Here is a 19,962-nt window from a genome sequence, read left to right on the forward strand (position 1 = left end):
AAGCAACTTTGGGTGCCATTGAGGACTTTCAGAAGAAGATATGAGGACAAGTTGGAATTAGGGGCCAAGAATTGAAGAAATGAGAAAGCAAGAACGTACTGGAATTTCTGGGAATTTGAAGGCTCGAGATGGTTATGGTGCTTTGCCAAAGGGTTTAAGTGAGGATTATATAGTGAGCAGTTAAATAATGGTGGAATTCGTGGGTTAGTGCAAAGGTTTTGTTAACAAACCGTTGCATTAAATGTGCGACGACTATGTAATCATTATTAGCGCATGGGATTGCAGCCTCAACAATGATTAAAGAGGGCACTGTTTGGGTTAATATTTGAACATTGAGCTGCAAGTGTGTGGAAGCCCAGAAATGCCAATTAGAAGGAAGACTTGCCCAAAGCCCAAGCATCAAGCCCAGAGACAAATTGGCGCCTTCCCATTAATGCATAGGCCATATGCCTATGATTTAAATGTCAAGTGATGGGGACTAACTCACAATCAGCCAAAAGGTACTTTTCAGTGGCAATACAAGTAAAAAGCTGATGACTCACTACCCTCCAAGTGTTTTCAGGCAAGAGCAAAGTCACTGCAGTCGGGTTAATTTGCTTATAAAAAGAGGAAGAGGCCCTAGAGATAAAGAGACTCAACCAATCAAACAAACAAAATACAAACTCTGCTCTCAAGCTAGATTTGCATCTAAAAGCTGTAATCAACCCAGATCTGAGTCATTTTCAAGATATCTCCGTCACAAAAGCTATCTTTTGTCTTGTTTAGAAGCTCTTCTATCACCCATAGTGGCGTAGTATCGATTCCCTTGTGTAAACTGGTTTACCATCCATCATTTTTTAGCATAGAAACCTCTGTAAACTCAAAGAGAAGTGATTGCAAGAGGTTCAACCTTGCTAGACAATGTGAAATCTTGCCCGAAACTCTTTGTTTGCTTTATGAATTTGTAGATCTATTACTTAATGCATTCTCCAGTATGTATTCAAGTCATATCTGCCTGTTTTCCTACTTTAAAAGTCTTATTTGTATCTGGATCTTGTTAGTTTAATGGATATGCTTTCATTTAAAACCAATCTAGAACCAAACAAATGACTTAAGGGATATGGACTCCCCTCATTCGAACATACAAGACTATGAACTGAAAGTCCTTGGTCACAAGGCAAGAAAAAGAACTTAATGTGGACTTAACCCATCCACGACAATCCTTTGATAACAAGAAGTCCGAGTAACTTGGGGTGCAAGTAATCGACTAAACACAATCTTGTTCTACATCTGCTATACTAAGATAGCAGTGACACACCTAGCACTTAGTTGGTTTTGATTGCGAGTCTCAAGGCCTACACCTAAGGCCTCACAAAGGCACCTTTCAAAACTAACTTTGTCCTCCTCTTGCACATTAGCAGGCAAGAGCTCGACTACACATCTAAAGTGCCAATCTCTTGAGAAGCTGTGCTGAATGCCGAGGAGCCCTCTTCGAAGAAATCTTCGTCCGAACACCTATATACTTGAGGGTGGAGCTATGAATCATGCTAGTGCTCGTGAAAAAGTGGTGAGCGAGGGAGAGTAAATAAAGCAGTAAAATAAAATGCAAAAATCAAGGTAGTCAGGCTTCAGAAGTCTGGAAGGTAGCAGCTGCCACGGGGCACCTCCTCGGGATTAAACAACAACTGACCTTGATGGGGTTATGATTCTTGAGGCAGTTGCCCCAGCAACCGACGTACCCGAAATTTAATGATTATGCAATATAAAATATTTAGCCCTTAGAATTAAAATATTCCAATCAATTCATCACTCGAAGCCTCCCCAACTCCTTTAAATCCTGCCACCTGCTTCAGACTTCACACCAAAGACCACAAAACCCAGCTTTTTTCTGCATCTACTAGCCCCGTTTCTGCTTCATGGATTCAAAGAAGTCTAACAAGATTAGGGAGATTGTTAGGCTCCAACAGATCTTAAAGAAGTGGAAAAAGCTAGCAAACGCTCCTAAAAACACCACCACAATCAATTCCTCATCAGCTTATAGCATAATTAATAATGCCAATAGCACCACCACTAGTACTAGCAGCAGCAGAAGCATGAAGTTCTTCAAGAGAACACTCTCTTTCTCAGATGTTTCCACGGCTCAAAATGTCATCGTGCCAAAAGGCTTTCTTGCAATGTGTGTTGGGAAGGAGCTGAAGAGATTCGTCGTCCCAACTGAGTACCTGGGTCACCAAGCTTTTAGAATTCTGCTCCAGGAAGCCGAAGAGGAATTCGGGTTTCAGCAAGAAGGTGTGCTCAAGATTCCATGTGAAGTGTCAGTGTTTGAGAAGATCTTGAAGATGGTTGAAGAGAAAAGGGAGGTCTTTTCCTTGCACAATGAGTTTGGATTCATTAATGCAGAGAAAGACATGATTGGTTTTTGCTCGTCTCCATCAGATTGTGAGATTACACCTCATCACACTCAAATGTGCAGATGACGAATACTTTTGATATATTTTGATATTGTATGCCCTTCACCATCTTTTTCTTCTTCTTTCTTTTGCTTTATTTTGTGAAGATAAATGTAATGGAAGAAGGCAGAGTGTGATTAGAGGAGGATCTAGGGTTGGATACTAAGGTAGAGTTCTTGTTCTACATGGAAATTATTAGTTAATAGTTGGATTGGAGATCTTTAATTAAGATCCAAGTTATGTTGTAGCTACCACCATATTAGTGCAAATGATATGAAACTTCCATCTTAATTTGAAGAGCCAAAATTTTATTCAGTTTAAATTTAAATGTCATTGTAATTTTTGTAACTTTCATCCTATACATGAATGAGTGACAAGAGGAAAAAAATTATGTCCAAAAATTTGACTCCAAGCCAAATAGGAGAGAGTAAAATCAGTGGTAAAAGTGAGGAATCAAATAATCTTCATATGATAAGTTAATTGATGACTTTCTTTGTCTTGGAAGAAAACAATATCAAGACAGGAATGCTGAGAAATGGAATAGATGACCATTTTCCAGTAGCTAGCCAATACATTTGAAGAAATGGCTAGTTGTTATTAGCAAATAACAAATCGAATGGTTGCCCAAGCAAGAACATTGATGAGCTAAATGAAGAGGAGTGGGAAACTGAAACACCAGTTCAAGCACTTATTTATTTCCTACCCAAGAAAACCCAACAAAAGAGTGCTATTTTCATGCGACAATTTTTTAGAGTAAGAATCTAACATTGCCTAATACTCTCTCTGTTTTATTTTCATGCTCATATTCCAATTAATATGGTAACAGAGTATGCTACTCTTGGGTCCAACCGCCCCGCAATATATTTGTTCAAGTTCTAGAGTTGAAATGTTGTCATACGTGAGGGAGCTTGTGAGAATTTTTCTACACCATTACAGGAAGCTTTGCATAGTAGTTTAAATAATCTTTAGCCCGTCACTCTTATTGGTTTGAGGGTGATTCTTAATTTTCCCTTAACAATCTCACATATCTATTTTTCAGGAACCAACTCAGATGAGTAATCAAGATAGGCTAGCTCCAAAATTTTAAGTTATGAGTTGTGCTACATTTATGTCTATTTGTATCATCTTTCTAATAGAGATAGAGTCCACAATATATGATAAGAATAACATTTTTTTTAAGTTATTAATTACAGTCAGGCAGCACTGCAGTCCACTGCAAAGCAGATGGTGCCTCTTCAGATTAGGTTTATCAAATGCTAAACCAAAAAACAAATATAAATTAAGTCATTTGATCAAGGCAACATGTCAGCCGCCTAGGCATGCATATCTTGATTTCCATTTCCATAAATTATAGCTGTTTTGACTAGCTATCACCTTATTGCTTAGCCAATTTGGGAACTGATGAGAAACTACTGGACACGCAGGTTTTGCAGAGAGACTTAAAAAATTTCCAAATAGCAGCATCTTCCAATAACCAATGTTGTGCTTTGTTTGTACTGGTAATTGGAGTTGTGGGAAATGCAAGTCGCATTTGTTTTTGTTAATCAAAATGCAAGTAGCATTTGTTTTTGTTAATCAAACTGCAACTACATTTAACATAAATAGTTATAATAAGGCAGTTTAAGGATTGTAAGTTATCCTTTTGCTGCCAGCACTGATCATGACACTGAAACCTCAAGCTTCAGCTATTAAAACTCACATGCATCTCCATTACTTGTCCAGTATCAATCTTTTATAATTCAAACTAACATTTACAATAAGGGAAAAAAATGAAAATTTAATCATATAGGTGTAAAGTTCGCATATCTGCGCATCTTTCATAAAAAACAAATGGGACTCTGCTAATTTTTGTTCATTTGTTATATAGTGGGATATAGATAAGAGAGTTGTTATTCGCATTGTAAAAAATCTTGAAATGATCGTGTTTTGGGTCATAAAAAAAATAAGGTTTGTCCTAGGGCTCAAACAACCAACGCACATCACTCTACAGCCATCTAAGGACTTGAGCCAATCCATAGCAATCATAGCAATCGTGTGAAATGCCACAGGGCACAGCCGAATGCCACCAACCAAGAATTGCAATAATTGTTAGTACCAAATGACCAACCTACCCCTGCTCCAACTCAACGATAAGATATATCGAGGTTGATCCTTCTCTAATGCTTATAAATAAAGCCACCTTCGTAAAAATCAATCTTATACAAACCTCAAGTGATTCTTCAATCAACCCAACAACTTTTCAGCACAACCCAAATTGATTTTCAACAAAGTCTCTAGCCCTTGAGCTACAATCTCAAAGCCTTCTTTTGAAGCAAACACTGCCCATGATCCCTGAGATCTAAAACTCTTGCAGCTATAACACCTACGGTATGATTCGATTGACATGCAATTCCAACCATCTTAATCACCTGATTGAGGCAATGTTGCCCTTTTAGTCCAGTCCGATAACAGCTTTCTTGGTGGAATCCTTTAGCATTACCTTGTCCTAACATGGTTTGAATCTTACTAGAGTTTATTACCTTCTTTATATTTTCAAGTTTATTTACTTTTCAAGTCATGTAGACTGGCTTATCAACCTGTAATCACTTTTGTAAACGTTTGTAATCTTACTTCCATCATGAAATGATTACATCCAATTTCCCTTTATTTTCATTTCTACTTTCTTATAAGTTACTACTTAAGCATACACTTACTTTGCATTGGATTTCAAGTCCTCGGTCACTCAAGGAATAAAAAAAATCTTAACTGAACCAGTGCCTCACTCGGTGCACAATCATTTGGGTTAAGTAGTCAGGTTTACGCACAAACATAGCACAATCTTACACACATTACTGTCTGTTGGCATCCTCCAACAGTGGCATGCGTATTCTCTCTTTCTCTCGAGCCATCCGGCGACATTGAGGCCGAAAGCAACACTTGGGGCAAATATATGTTGAACTAAGTCAGGCTCCGTCCGAGTTTTGACACCAACAGGTTGAACATTTTTAGTATTAAAAAATTAGGGTTGTTTAATGACTATTTTTTTGTTAGTGTTTAGTTTGCATTTTTGTATTAGAGAGAGAGTGGGAAGGAAAGTACATGAGAAAAATGAGGGATCTAGAAGAGTTAAGGATGCTCGTGGGAGAGATATAGAAGAACGTATAATGTAAGGTACACAAAATGAAAACTAAAAACTAATTACTAAAATCAAAATAAGCTGTTTTAACTTTCAAAATTTTGTTTTAATTCTTCCCCTCGCACCGCACATTGTCTTGATCACTCATTTCCAGCCATATACTTTTCGCCCATATCTCAAACTTAAAAAGTAAAACCTAAAAACTTAAAAAAAAAAAAAAAAAAAAAGAGGTTATCAAACAAACTCATAAACTAATGTTTTTGGGTTCCAAAAGTATTTGAAGAGCTTTTTCAGGATTAACTTGTTTTACTAAGAATATTGATTAAAAAAACATTTTATCTAAAAGCACTTCTCAAACGATCCAATTGCTAATGTTTCCTAGAAGCGAGATAAGCACTTCTACAAAAACCACTAATAAGAAGTGTTTTGCTTAATTGCGGGTCTATTTCAAAATGCTTTTAGCATCATTAATTAAACACCACATTTTTACCAACTAATGCGTAGTTAATTCCTATGACCATCTCTAAAGGAGATGTTAAAAATGTCACATAGACATATAACAGTAACATATGACATACCATTTACTCCAATCGACTGACATGAACAAAGACATATCAAATTTGAAACTGTTTTCAAATATGGTTTTTGCTATTTTCAAAGGCATTCTACTTGTCTTACCTTAAATGCTAGCATATTTAAGTATTATTTTATTATTTTTAAATCAACAACAACCCAACTTTTATTATTTTTGTTTAAAAAAGCATAAAAAAAATTTAGCATACCAAGTGAAAAGAAAATATTGACAGTATGCCAAATTGCCAAGTCATCCATTAAATTAAAAGTTGATGTTTTGAATTTGACATTTTCTTTAGAGATGCTCTAAATCAATTCAAGTAAATTAAATGAGAACAAAATGACAAAGAAGAAGAGGAAAGTAAACCAAGATAAGCCTTATGACATATGAAATGAAAATGATTTGTGTGATATGTAAATCAATCCAAGTCAATTAAATGTGAACAAAAATTTTTCTGTCATGTCATTATTCTGAGTCAAATTTATACACATTCTTGGTTATACACATTCTGCTTCTGCCTAAAATAGGAGAAGGTTAAATAAAAAAAATTACTTTACAGCAATTTGTTAGATCTTTTTCTTCTTATCATTCTTCTTATAGTTTGCCAAAGACCTCATCAAAATATTCTCAAAATCCTCTTCATCACAAGGGATTTTAAGCGCACCTTCCTGCTCAAACCCATACTCCTCTTCCACTCTATCCATCAAAACCCTAAAATCCGGTGATGACAAACAGCTCATGGGGATGACAAACCTCCGAAGCTCGGGCCCCACGTAAACTGCCAAGAACCCTTTGGGAACTTGCATCATTGAAGCTCCCCCACGCCGGCCGTCGGACAATTCTCCGGCCAGCAATGACCCATCGGAGTTCTCACCGGATTCCAAGAGGCTTATCGCCATATTCTTCCTGGTAACAGCTCCTGGTTTGTGGTTTAGTGGGGGCAACCACACCCACAGGCGCTGAATGTTCATGTTCTTGGGCCATGCAATGTGCCTTGCTATTTGTTGCTTCATATTGCACTGCTGAGGATGAACGATGACGATGATGAATTAGTTATGGATTCGGATATTGGGTTAGAAAGTTGGAGAGCTATGCATGCAGCAGAAAAGGATTTTATGATTTATAAGAAGAATTCATATTTATTTACAAACGAAACATTCTTTTCTTTCTTTTGAGTGTTTTCGCAGAGAAAAAGTTTCTTACAATGCAAGAAAGAACTCTTTCTCTGCGAAACACAAGTTTTGAATTGGAGACGGACTGGTCATGATTGGTTTGTGAGTGTTCGTTAAGTTGGCTGTAATGTGGTGACATATAAAGAGGAATTCAAACAAACCATTCGAGACCAAATTTGGTGAGTGCTCCGCCATGCAATTCTCACAACGACCTCTATATTTGGCTTGTTTACGTGCTTATACCTGGCGGCCATTATGTATTTGGTCAATTAATAGTTAATAGTTAGGGGGTTTGGCTTTTTTTTAGCATCGTTATGGTGTAATGATAAATTAATGAGCTCATGAAATAATTTCACAAATTTTCTTTATACAATTATGTGTACCACACATTTACGAATCACATATATTATCCACATTTTTTTATAGCATGACGAGATTATTGAGTTTTATCACACATGACATGTGTGGTTAGGAATGTAATCAATAATTGTGGTACAATTTCTCCATTATGCTAATGTTTTATGCGCGGATACTAAATTTTTTTATCCAGAATTACAACATTCTACTAATCTTTTACGTATTTAGTAAACACATACAAATATAGAAGATTGCCCTAATGATTGGTGGTGTTCCTCGTAAAGCATCTCGGGCTTAAACCCTCTTCCTCTTTCTAGTGTAAATTATTTAAAGTGGTAATATTATTACTTGTATTAATAAACTATTTATTTAGTAAGCTTTTTCAATTAAATACTTAAATAATAAACGTTAAACTCAAAGGCTCAATACCATATCATTTTAGATGTAAATATAATATATATTACCACAGAAAATATAAGCACGTATTATTTGTAAAGTGGCACTGATACATATGTTAGCATTACTCTTTCTCTTTGGCTCTTTCTTGAAAGAACTGAAAGTCACAGCTCGCCTGTTGTCCATGAATAAGTGTTTTGGACTAGAACACACAACTGGAATACCAAGCACTCTCGTTAGACGAGATAGAATCATTGTTGATCATTTTTGTGAGGATTCTGGAAATTTTTTAATTATATTTGTTCATCGTACATCGTGTGATCATTTTTCGTCAGGTATTATGTTCAATTTTAAATAATATAATTTAAAATAATTTTTGATCGCACGATATAAGATGAAATGATAAAATTAAAGAATTTTCGGAATTCTTACAAAGAGAATCTGAAGAGTAGCCTATCTCTTTTTAGACCCCATGATTTCAGAAAACTATGATTATTTAACTTTTTTTTTGGTAGAACTGTGATTATTTAGCTTTTGTTTTGTACTTTCTTCTTTATCGTTGAATTCAAATCAGAAAGTCCATCCCTATTTTTTCTTTTGGACCATGAGTTTAGGATAACAGCACTCGAATAATCAGATCCCATTCACATTGACATTTTTAATACAGCCGTACGGACGTCAAAGTACTCAAAACAGAGGCATTTACTTGTCACCTTGTACATTTTTTTTGGGCTGGACCAATTAAAACATGCTTTGAACTTTTGTTTTGCTTGAAGATAATTAAAAATACAACTTGGTGCACGCATTTGCATTAGCCAGGGTGTAAAATATGGGAGAGATCGATCATAACAATACGTGGGCAATTGGATGATAGGGATTAAGTCTTACCTAGCTAATTAAAAATTGAGGTTTTGACTTTGTGAGTTACGACAATATGAAATGCTAGCTTAACTCTAATGATTTCCAGATGTATATCCTTTGCTGTACTCCTAATGTTGTTAACTAGACGTCGGATACAACGATGGGCACGACAACTAGTCGAAGATGCACAAGCACATGGGAAATTATTGTGTATTGTGGTTCAAGAGCCATTTTAATGCATTGGTTTTCTTGAACCTGAGTTTGAATATATCTTTTCGTAAATTAGAATATCTTAAAATATCGTTTTTTTTTTTAAAAAAAGTTACAGTATAACATATATGGATGGATTATTAATATGGATGTGGATCTATCTATATTAGAAATGTAATACAAATGTAGCATGAAAAATGTGGTAGAATAACATTTTTTTTATCATATTATCATAAGTCGGTTCAGTAACTTTGCTCTTTAACCACATCATACAATAATTTTTCCTAGCTCATGAAGATTAATTTACATGGTCGGATATTTTGTGTGTTCAATCACATTTTGGTCGTAGAATAATCCAACTTTAATGGAAATAAATCCATATAGATAAGTCCTAAAATTTAGTGGTAGAATCCATGGAAATAAATCCGATCTGCATGCATGTACAATCAATGCACGGTTAGCCCATTTGATTCCAGAATTTATTAGGATACGACTTATATATTTTGGTACTCAATCATTGTGTTTGTAAATGCTGTAATAAGCTGGTGATCACCCTATACGTACTCGATTCAAAACTTTAATGTATATATAATACGTGCGTGAAGATTCCATCAAGCCGCATTTGGAAGCCTTATAAATACACCTCCTCACATTCCTGAGGTTCACAACATATATATCATGACATATGTTAATAATATTACAATCCCACCATTTTCATCATCGATCTCCATCTATCATTTCCTAATGGCAACTACAAGCAAAAGGGTCAAAACAATCATGCCGGCAATCCAACTCAAACAAGTAATGAAGCTTTGGAAGGCCATAAGTTTCAATGGAAAATCTTCTCCTGCTCCCTCAGGTTTCCTTCCTGTTTACATTGGGTGGAATCGAATCCGGTTCCTGATCCCCACCCGCTACCTCAACTTTCCGATCTTCGCGGCTCTTCTTCGCAAGTCTGGGGAGGAATTCGGGTTCAAGGCCAGCGGAGGCATAGTGTTGCCGTGTGATGTTGAGTTCTTCAAAGAGATCTTGAACTTGCTTCGAAAAGATGAGAAAAGGTATGGGAGCCTAGAGGTACCTGAGTTCTTGAAGATGATTTCTGAGGTTCGTAATTTTGATTATTCCTCTACGATGTGCAGCAAGGAAGATAGCCATAGTTGCGATCATCATCAGGGATACTTAGACCTTTGCTGCAAAAAGCTAGGGCCTGATTGTTACATGGATATATTTTTTCTTTATTCGTGGTGGGTGGAAAATTGTGAATATCATTCACTGTTCTAAAAATTTTCATCTAGACATTGTCCTGATTAATGCCTAAACGTTTGAAAATTAGGAAATGACACCTAGACTTGTTGAGATGCCGCCTAGACCGCCTAGGCACCCGCCCAGACCCATATAGGTTGCGACTCACTTAGACATAAAATAGATGACTTTCTTTTTGCATTTAATTTTTTTTTCAATAAATTGTAAGAGATTTGTTGAATACTTAAATGAACACACATTATATGCTTGTTCCCTATATTTTCATTATGTTCCAATACTTCATAATGTATATTTCATTCTATTTTGTAGTTCATGATAAAATTATATATATTTTAAGTATAAACAAACACTTATTTATACAAAATATAATAGATTTACTTAAATCTACTTAGTCCACCTAGGTGCCGCCTAGCCTCATAGGCGTTAGGCCTCAGCTTACCGCTCGACTAGCGCTTAACGTCTTTCAGAACCTTGATATCATTCAATCTTTCTTTCTTAATAGTTTTGGCAATCTAATTTTTATAGCTTTGAGATTCTAATTTCATTGTTGTCCGTGTATATGGACGAGAATTATTGTCTTATGTTGTACTGTGAATTCAAAGTTATATTAATTGGCTTTCTTCAATATCAATGTTAATTATATGATGTTTCCCTTAGGGGTGGAATGTTGGATACGAGGGTAGGAAAGATGAGATCAAATTTTGTGCACTTCAAATGAGTGTGACTTCTCTGTAGCTCAAATTATATATTTTAAATGAATTTAAATTGTTAAGAATCAATAACAAAAGGAGAAGGACATCCGCTGTAACACTACGTCAACTTCTACATATTGTAATATATTGGCATAGCAAAAATCCTACTAACTACTAACGACCAATTGGTAAACATGCTTCAAAAAATAATTCTCAAGTGGGAAGTGTGTACGAAGTCTAGGAGCCGAAATGTTTGCTGAAGAAAAATACACCACGGCAATGTATCACTTGTTTGTAAGCATTTAATTCATGGAGATGAGCTTTTAATTTCATCCAGAAAGAACGAAAAAGAAAAGTTTTCAAAATAAAAAAATAAGAAAGGATAATGATTGTTTTTCCTCGTGAAAAACTTATTTGTTTTTTAACTTATGATTAACATATCTTCATTGTATAAACATTATAATTGGGACCGTTTAGTTTCTTTATCATTATTTAAAGATGACATAAGCAAAAAATTCATTCAATACGTACAACTTTTAGTCATCCATGTAAGTCAAACCAATCGACGTTTTAGGTAACAAATAGCATCTTGACCGTCCATTTGTTTGATACATAAGACTAACTAATGTTTTGTAACTGAATGACTTTTTACGATGAAAAACACAAAACATTATCCAATTAATAAAAGTATGTTGCAAGTGACCTTTTACCACAGTGGTAAAAAGATATTGAGGTCTTGCATGATAACGTGGGTTTGAACTTCATCGTTGACTAATCTAACATTTAATCAAACAAAATCTATCTTTAGATAAAAAAATAAAAAAATAAAAAAAACTAATAAAAGCATGTTTCACTTTCATTTATCTAGCTGACATGTCAAGAATCTTATCTTGGGGGCCCACTTTGAAGGACCAGCTCATTCAACATTTTCGACTCAGAAGAGTGTTCCTTGGTCGCACCACAAGAAAAGAACAACAAAACCGTTAATCTGAGAAATTCCGAGGGAAAAAGCAGCAACCCCAGTCATGTCGTTCGCAACAACAGCAGCGACAACGATGACGACATGCCGCTTCGTCACGCTTCGAATTCAGTGCACTGATTCCAAGCCCAGAACTGGTTTCGGAAGCAAAACCAACAGCAAGAACAAGAACAGGAACAAGAACAACCTCAGCCAGGTCCCATGTTGTCTGCAATTGTTCACCAAGATTGATCCTTTTCATTTTGTTTTCATTAAATTAGAAATCTTTACTTGATTTGACTCAGAAATCTGTGCTAAAACTTCATATTTGCCAAGCAGGAATCAACTACCAAACGGTCTGGTGGCGTTCCTACTCGTAAGTGAATCAACCATTTACATATATATATATATATGCGTATTGATTTTTGGCTACTACCCAATTGAATTTTTCTAGAAATTTTACAAAATTAATGACCAATTTGGAGGCTTGTTTAATTATTTTGTAATTTGTAGTCCCACATTTGATTAGTGGGTTCTCCTCGATGCTTTTTATTGCATATAGTTCAAGCTGACATTTCCGTTTGTAGAGGCACCCGGGTTAAGTTCTCGGTTCGATGGAAAGGTTAAGAGAAACCCTGCTGAGCTTGAGTTTGAGGAACGTCTAGCAGCAGTCAGAAGGTAAAAGTTTATGTGTGTATTGCTGCATTAACATATCATAAGAGCCTATCGGATGGTTCCATATTTGTAATGTTTAGTTTAGTATTGTTTCGATTAAGTATCATCAGTTGTGTACGAAATTCAGTTCAGCACTTGAGCAGAAGAAGGTAGTGGAGAAAAAGGAATTTGGGCCAATTGACTATGATGCACCTGTTGAGTTGGAGAAAACGGATGAGAAAAAAATTGGACTCGGTGCACAGGTAATATTTTCTGCATTATGCTTTCTGACTTGTAAATAAATACGAAGAATCATTTTCATGGTATACATATCACTAATTCAAAGTTTGTCATGGTATAGATTGGAGTAGGTGTAGCTGTAGTGGTCTTTGGTTTGGTTTTTGCTCTTGGAGACTTTCTTCCGTCTGGAAGGTATGGAATAGTAGATTAAAGGTCTTTTACGTATAGAATAACCTTTATTTTGCCATCCTTCTAGAGTCTTCCCATAACCGCTTGATTTATCATACTTTTCTTAGTTTTGGCACATGATTTTGGTAAAAAAATGTGAAACATTAGGGATTTATGGTATCTCATATTCTTAATATTTTATTATTCTAGTAGTTGTTTGTTGAATATATTCAGAGGAATGATTTCATTTTGATATGGTCTCCAAGTTTTCAGTTTGAGTCCTACTGAGGATACTGCAGCAACCGCCAATAAACTGTCCGAAGAAGAGAAAGCGTCGCTTCAGGTAAGTTTTTGCATCTCAAAACTTGTGTAATGTCGTGACCCAACTTTTCTGTCACTGGTGTGATTGTATCTCTTGTGCACTTCTCCATCAACACTTATTCTATAATTTCCACTCGCCCAATTCTAATAAATTAAATCCTATTGTGCGTTACGAAAGAATCATGAAAAGATCATTGACATTTTTACCTTTGGTTTGTGTCAGACTAGGCTGAAAGAATATGAAGCAACGCTTAGTAACTCCCCAAAAGATCCAACTGCTCTTGAGGTGAGCTGTAGTGTGAAACACAAGACACTATTGTGCTTCCTTTGTTACTGAATCCTGCTACTGCTTGAACTATAATTTTACTTATTGAAGTTGGACTTCGATTTTCTATTTAGTCAACAATTGCTTGAAACTCGTGGTTTTGGTGCTTATTATACTTAATATGCTCAATCATTAACATCAAAACTATTCCTAGTCAAGAAAATTTATCGGGTTATCAATGTATGATAACATTTGCTTATACCATTTCTGGTTGAACTGTTTGACAATAAAGTTTAAACATGAATCTGTTTGACTTGTTAGCTTTCATCCCGAACCAAAGTCCAAAGACAATGATATCTTAGTTATTTAATGAGAAGTCTTGATAAAAGATTCTGGAACAAAAAAGTTTAGGGGGAGGGGAGGCTACCCCAACCTAGGCAAGGGGATACCACAAGCCTCTTTGAGGACTTATAGAGGGGATCTGAGCCCTTTTTTGGCTTTTATAGATCGCCCACCAAGAGGCATTTCCGGTAGCGGGACTTGAACCTAGGCCTTGGTTTAGTGAAGAGAGCGATCCTTACCAACTCAAAAAACCCTTGTTGGCAAAGATTTTACATTATTTTTTTTTTCTGGTCTGGAATCTGGTTAAAGATATGATCCGGTAGAACCCAACCTAATCCTAGTCATCTGTTCTGGATTAAAAAGTTGGAAAAAATTGAAAATAATAAATGGCTTGATAAGCCTGTCTTCATGTTGTTGCCTTTGAAAAAAGAAAATAACCACGCACAATCAAGATTCAAGAAGAAAGAAGATATGCTTTTTTTTTTTTTGGGTGAAAGAATATTACTACAATTGTGAAGATTAAGGAAAAATCAGGTCTTAATTTGATTGCCGATGGTTCTGGTCTACCATCGAATCTCAAGTGGCAGCCATCTTTTGCAGGGAGCTGCGGTAACCTTAGCAGAATTAGGAGAATATACACGGGCTTCAACTCTGCTTCAAGACTTGATTAAGGTTTGGTCATGTTTTTGCTTTTGGATTTATTGCATATTGTTTGTGGCAGCACATGCTGTTTAAAATGTTCTGTTAGGAGAGTCTCACGCCAATGGATTGGTTACGCAGGAGAAACCAAGTGATCCTGAAGTTTTTCGTTTGCTTGGAGAAGTTAAATACGAACTCAAGGATTTTGAAGGAAGTGCTGCTGCATTTAAGGTTTCTTCATCGGTCAGTCTCTGAAACTGTGAACACTGAGCCCAACTGATTCAAATAAATTTCTATCACTGAAGATGTGTTGATATTTATTAGTTTGCTGATAATGATCGTTAATCCCTACTAACGTAAGTTCATTAAAATTCTGAATATGAATGTTGTGTTGCTGTGTGACAGATGTCTAAAGATCTCAAATTTGAAGTTCTGCGTGGCCTTACGAATGCATTACTTGCTGCTAAGAAACCAGATGAGGTTTCCCGTTATTCTTTGTGAATTGAAATAAAATGCATTAACCTTGATTTCAGAATATTCTGAGATAGCATTCTTATTGAGGTCATGAGGCAGGGTCCAAACCATTTACCACGGTTCTTAAAAATCTTTTTCTGGTATCAAATTTGTCATCTAAAATAATTTTACCTGTTCTAGACTATGACATTTCATTTCCATATGGCTTGACTTTGCCTTGCCAATGGAATCTGGTTGGCTCACTTGCACCAATTGTTATTTATTGGTCTGATCGCATGTTTGAGTAATGTTCTGAGATTTTGCTTCACAATTGTCCCCTATTTATTCTACACACTCTACTGAGTGTCTTACAACTAGTAAAATTATACTTATTGCAGACTGTTCAATTCCTTCTTGCCTCTCGTGAACGTATGAATGTGGACAAGCCAGATGCAAAGGCTGGAAGTAGTGCGACTGAAACAAATTCACAGGTGGACCCTATTCAAGTGAGTCACAGATTCTATTGTATTACGTAATTTGGCATCATGAAAATGACTCATGAACAACTATTGCACTTTTGTGCGTTACTGAGAAGAAAATGTTTTGACCCTTTTTATTTTAATTTGCTCTCTCTCTCTCTCTCTCTCTCTCTCTCTCTCTCTCTCTCTCCCCCCATGTTTTAAATTTTCTGTTCAGTTCTTTATTATTGTGCATTCAAATGCTTATTGTTATCCAATATTTGATCCTTTGCGGTTGTTCCTCCCTTCATTTTGTTATGCCACAAATAATCAGGTCGAATTACTTCTTGGAAAAGCCTATTCAGATTGGGGCCATATCAGTGATGCTGTTTCTGTCTATGACCGGCTCATCTCTAGTCATCCAAATGACTTCCGTGGTTACTTGGCCAAGGTTTTCTTCTTTTTTGCTGTCCTTTTTCTAAAGAAGATTGTCAAAGGCTTTCCGTTTCACCTTTGTACAGTGCTCTGCATATGTATTCACATACAGCTAAACTCAAAAAAGCCTTCATCAAGTTCCTAATTACCAAAAAAAATAAGGTTCCTCCTAATGACACGGGGTTGGTTGGATGTCTTAGAAAGGAAAAAAAAAAACTACAAACAACTCAGGGTTGGCAACGTAAATGTCATTTAGCTCTAACCTAGAAACCTATTGTCTGTTACATGACTGTTGATAATGTTTGGCCTTGTCCTTTAAGGTTCTTCAGACTCGCTCGGTAGCACTTCTTTATTATGAAGAATTGTTCTTTAAGTGTTTCCTGGGGTTATAGAAGCACATTACTGTGTTTTGGAGAAAAACATGCTTCCTTAAGAAGTGCTTCAAGTGAATATCATCGAAGCGCTCCAGTTTATTGAAATTTTTAGTGCTAACAACTGAATATAAACAGCAACGATGGTCCTTGAACTATTTTTATGGTATTCTGCATAACTCTTTTTCGCATTGGTATTTTGGTCAGTCTGCATGTGCTAGATGATCCTAGGTATTTCTGATGAAGAAGAACTTACATTAAAGTTGGCTCTCTAATGGTTCTGCAGGGAATTATTTTGAGAGAAAATGGTAAAGCTGGAGAAGCGGAGAGGATGTTTATACAGGTAAATATATGCATGTCTGTTTACAGATGAACTATATTTCAGTAGATACACACGCATGCAAGTGCACACACATTTCATGTAAAGACGATGTTTATACTGGTAAATATAGGTATGTCTATTGGCAGACGAAGTATATTTCTGTAGACACATGCTTACCTGCACATGTACACACATTACATGTAAAGGGTATTCAATTTAGGACAATAACGCTACTGGAAAGCCGTATGCCGTTCCAATTTTCGAATCCCATGGAGTATAATTTAGAGGATGACATCCTTTTTGTGTTTGTGTCAACTATATGTCAAATTCAGATGTCTAATTGGCCTAGCGTGCAGGCATGTTTGTTTAAGTGGCAAGGGATGCAGCTAACCTATATACCATGGAGTTGCATCAAATTTAGCTATGAACTATGGTGTTTCATGTGCAGGCACGGTTCTTTGCACCGGATAAAGCCAAAGCATTTGTAGACCGGTACTCAAGATAATGACCACATTGTTGTTCCTCAAGTAGGGTGTGCCATATAGGTCTTGGACGAAATATCTAGTCACGGGGGCTTCTTTCTAGTTCGCCTGACCATTGAAATTCAGATATGCTTCCCTCCAACGGACTGCTCATTTTCTCTCGAAAAACACCTCCCCGACCTCTACCACTTTGAATCACTTCACTCACGGTTGCAGAGACCTGAAGAATTTTCAGAGTCAATTTTACTCAACTCGTGATCAAATGAGCTGTGAAAGAAGTAGATGATAGTATTTTCGAGGATGAGCTTGTATAATTTTGTTATTGATTCTGAATTTCCATGGCGGGTAGCTTTCAACATTATTCAATCATTGACGAAATATAGCCTTCGGACAGTCTTTATCACAAAAGTTACCCATAACTGTATGATTGTGAGCTTTTGTTGGTCAGAACTATATATTCTTTTCCAAAATTTATTGTTTTAATTGCACTGTTTAACGAGTCTTACAGATTATTTGAGTTGGTTTTTCACTTGTGAGCTAAGCATGGTTAAGGAAAACAAGTTTTTTCTATCGTTATCGTTTTGATACAACTTTATTGTTATCAAGACGAACATATCAAGTGAACGGTACAATGAGTCAATGATTAAACTATAATTTGACATCCAACTCACTTTTTAATATTTTTGAGAAAGAAATTTAAAACCTCTCACAAGTGACAAATAATACCTTTTAAGATCACACGACGATTAAGAAAAACAAATTAAATAAAATACAATTTATATGTTGAAATCGATTTCCAACCCTTTGTTCATAACCCTTGGCTAATGTAAAGTAAAAGGCAAATTAACTTTCTCAATAGGAATTATATCTAATATTACACCAATGAAATGCATTTCCCTTCCAACTTTTACCACTACAAATTTGATCAACAACCCAAAAAAACCCTTGAACTAAATCCGACCCAAAAGGGCAGAAAAAAAAAAAAAATGAACATCAAGCGTTATCCTTAGTGGCACTCCTAACAGTGTTCCAAATCTCCCCAAAACCCCTAATCACATGAGGAAGAACAGTCTCAATGCCCTTCAAAGTGACCCCAGAAGCAACCCCAATTCCAAAAGCTTCACCAAATCCAGGCTTGGAATCAACCTTCATGTTCAGAATTGCAAGGCTATTGTTGGTGCTGTCAATTTTCCTTGAAGTCTCGGCCAAAATCTTGTCCTTTCTGCCCCTGCCGGAAGATATGACCCTATAGAGGGCGGTCTGAAGGTCACCTATGACCTTCAGAGAGGCCTCCTGGGAGTCCAGGCCCTGGGACTCGTAGTGGGATATGAGTTCTTGTGCGGTTGGCAGCTTTGTCTTTTGGGGTTTTTGTGGGGTTGGGGCTGCGGATGTTGTGGGGATTTTGGGGTTTTGAGGGACGGATTTGTTGAAGGTTGGCTTTTCCATTGGCGCGCTGGAAAGATTTGTGGGAAATACAGAGAAAGATCGAAGCTTTTTAGGGGTTTTCGTGTGGGTTTTTTGGGAAGTCGAGGGGAGGAGCTTCGAATGGGGGATTTTGAAGGGTTTATGGAAAGATAAGATGGAACTCCTGTGGGGACTGCGAGGGTAAAATGGTCTAAAAATAATTGCTTGCTACGAAGCGTTTCGCCATATATTGGACCGGGTCTTTTAGGTTGTGTGTTGAATTATGTTGAGCCAATGCTAATATTTTTGGACTCGGCCTATCGGCCTAAGCTAATCCATATGAGCCATGACACAAGTAACATATTTACTTGGGAATTGGAAGGGCGATAGCTAACCGTGCGAAGTTATTCTTCCTGTACGTGACATTATTTTATTACACAAAATTTATAATTGAAATCGCTTCATTCTATTGATCATCTACTTATAATTGAAATCGCTTCATTCTATTGATCATGTAGATGTAGTTCAAAAGGTTAGAACAATCATTTGAAGGTTTTACTGACGATAATCACTATTTGGAGTCACTTTTTTTAAGACGTGCAGAAGAAAAATCTATACTACTTATCACAATATAGATTTTATTCCTCTGTACAACTAGTCGAAATTGAGATGAAAATTTTTATGACTTCGTAAAATAATACATAAAATTAACTTCAAACCACATGAAATATTAATACGAGAAAATAGTTTTAACAGGAATAAAAAGGGTTTAGGGTCCGTACCCTAATAAAAAACGACGATAACAATGATAACGACAACAAAAATACTCTTTACGGATCCGTACCCATGCTGAAACTGCAGAACATCTAGAATAAAAAACCTAATGAAACAGAAAAATCCTAACTACCGAAATCATGGGTTTAGCCTAACACGGAACACTCCTTTAACTAGGATCTACAAGAGCGACTAATAAACATAAAACAACTGCGAAAACGAAGAGTGGTACTTGAAAATAAAAAGTATCTACCCAATCCCAGCGGCGGGGGCCTTGAAGTAGTAGTAAAGCCTGCAATTCTTCTCGAGTCACACCATCACCTCGAGCCCAGATAATGGTAGCAAGGTCATCATAATTAGATGGAAGTCCGTCAAGGACGTGATCAACAAAATCGCAGTCATCGAGTGGAGATCCCGCGGCGGCGAGGTCGTCAGCTATGTCTTCTGCCTCCTCTAGGTATTCCTCCATTGACATCCTTCCTTTCGTTAGGGTTTGAATACGAGCCTTGAGCTGTAGGACGTGAGCTTTCGCTACCGGAGCGAGTCGCTTCTCCAAGTTTAGCCATACATCTCTAGCACTTGCGCATCCTACTGTGTAACAGAGTAG

The 19,962-nt window shown here is 36.5% G+C and overlaps 4 protein-coding genes across 4 annotated transcripts; 2 read left to right on the forward strand and 2 right to left on the reverse strand.

The window, feature by feature from the left end:
* The first annotated feature begins 1,895 nt into the window (after positions 1 to 1,895).
* On the forward strand, positions 1,896 to 2,582 carry LOC137738849 (protein SMALL AUXIN UP-REGULATED RNA 51-like). Its single transcript, XM_068478323.1, has one exon. It carries the CDS (start codon positions 1,896 to 1,898, stop codon positions 2,454 to 2,456), a length of 561 nt encoding a protein of 186 aa, XP_068334424.1. The 3' UTR covers positions 2,457 to 2,582.
* A 4,102-nt stretch (positions 2,583 to 6,684) lies between these two features.
* On the reverse strand, positions 6,685 to 7,131 carry LOC137740526 (auxin-responsive protein SAUR24-like). Its single transcript, XM_068480375.1, has one exon. The coding sequence runs from the start codon at positions 7,129 to 7,131 to the stop codon at positions 6,685 to 6,687; it is 447 nt and encodes a 148-aa protein (XP_068336476.1).
* A 4,881-nt stretch (positions 7,132 to 12,012) lies between these two features.
* Positions 12,013 to 17,585, forward strand: LOC137740394 (protein SLOW GREEN 1, chloroplastic). The gene is made up of 14 exons (XM_068480271.1): positions 12,013 to 12,244; positions 12,367 to 12,403; positions 12,615 to 12,705; positions 12,830 to 12,944; positions 13,043 to 13,113; positions 13,363 to 13,432; positions 13,634 to 13,696; positions 14,618 to 14,689; positions 14,798 to 14,899; positions 15,062 to 15,136; positions 15,508 to 15,615; positions 15,902 to 16,018; positions 16,660 to 16,716; positions 17,144 to 17,585. Exons 1-14 carry the CDS (start codon positions 12,095 to 12,097, stop codon positions 17,198 to 17,200), a joined length of 1,185 nt encoding a protein of 394 aa, XP_068336372.1. The 5' UTR covers positions 12,013 to 12,094; the 3' UTR covers positions 17,201 to 17,585.
* A 423-nt stretch (positions 17,586 to 18,008) lies between these two features.
* Positions 18,009 to 18,745, reverse strand: LOC137740395 (uncharacterized). The gene has a single exon (XM_068480272.1). The coding sequence runs from the start codon at positions 18,621 to 18,623 to the stop codon at positions 18,171 to 18,173; it is 453 nt and encodes a 150-aa protein (XP_068336373.1). The 5' UTR covers positions 18,624 to 18,745; the 3' UTR covers positions 18,009 to 18,170.
* Positions 18,746 to 19,962: the final 1,217 nt, after the last annotated feature.

This window comes from Pyrus communis, chromosome 7 (assembly GCF_963583255.1).
Source record: "Pyrus communis chromosome 7, drPyrComm1.1, whole genome shotgun sequence".
Taxonomy (NCBI): Eukaryota; Viridiplantae; Streptophyta; class Magnoliopsida; order Rosales; family Rosaceae; genus Pyrus; species Pyrus communis.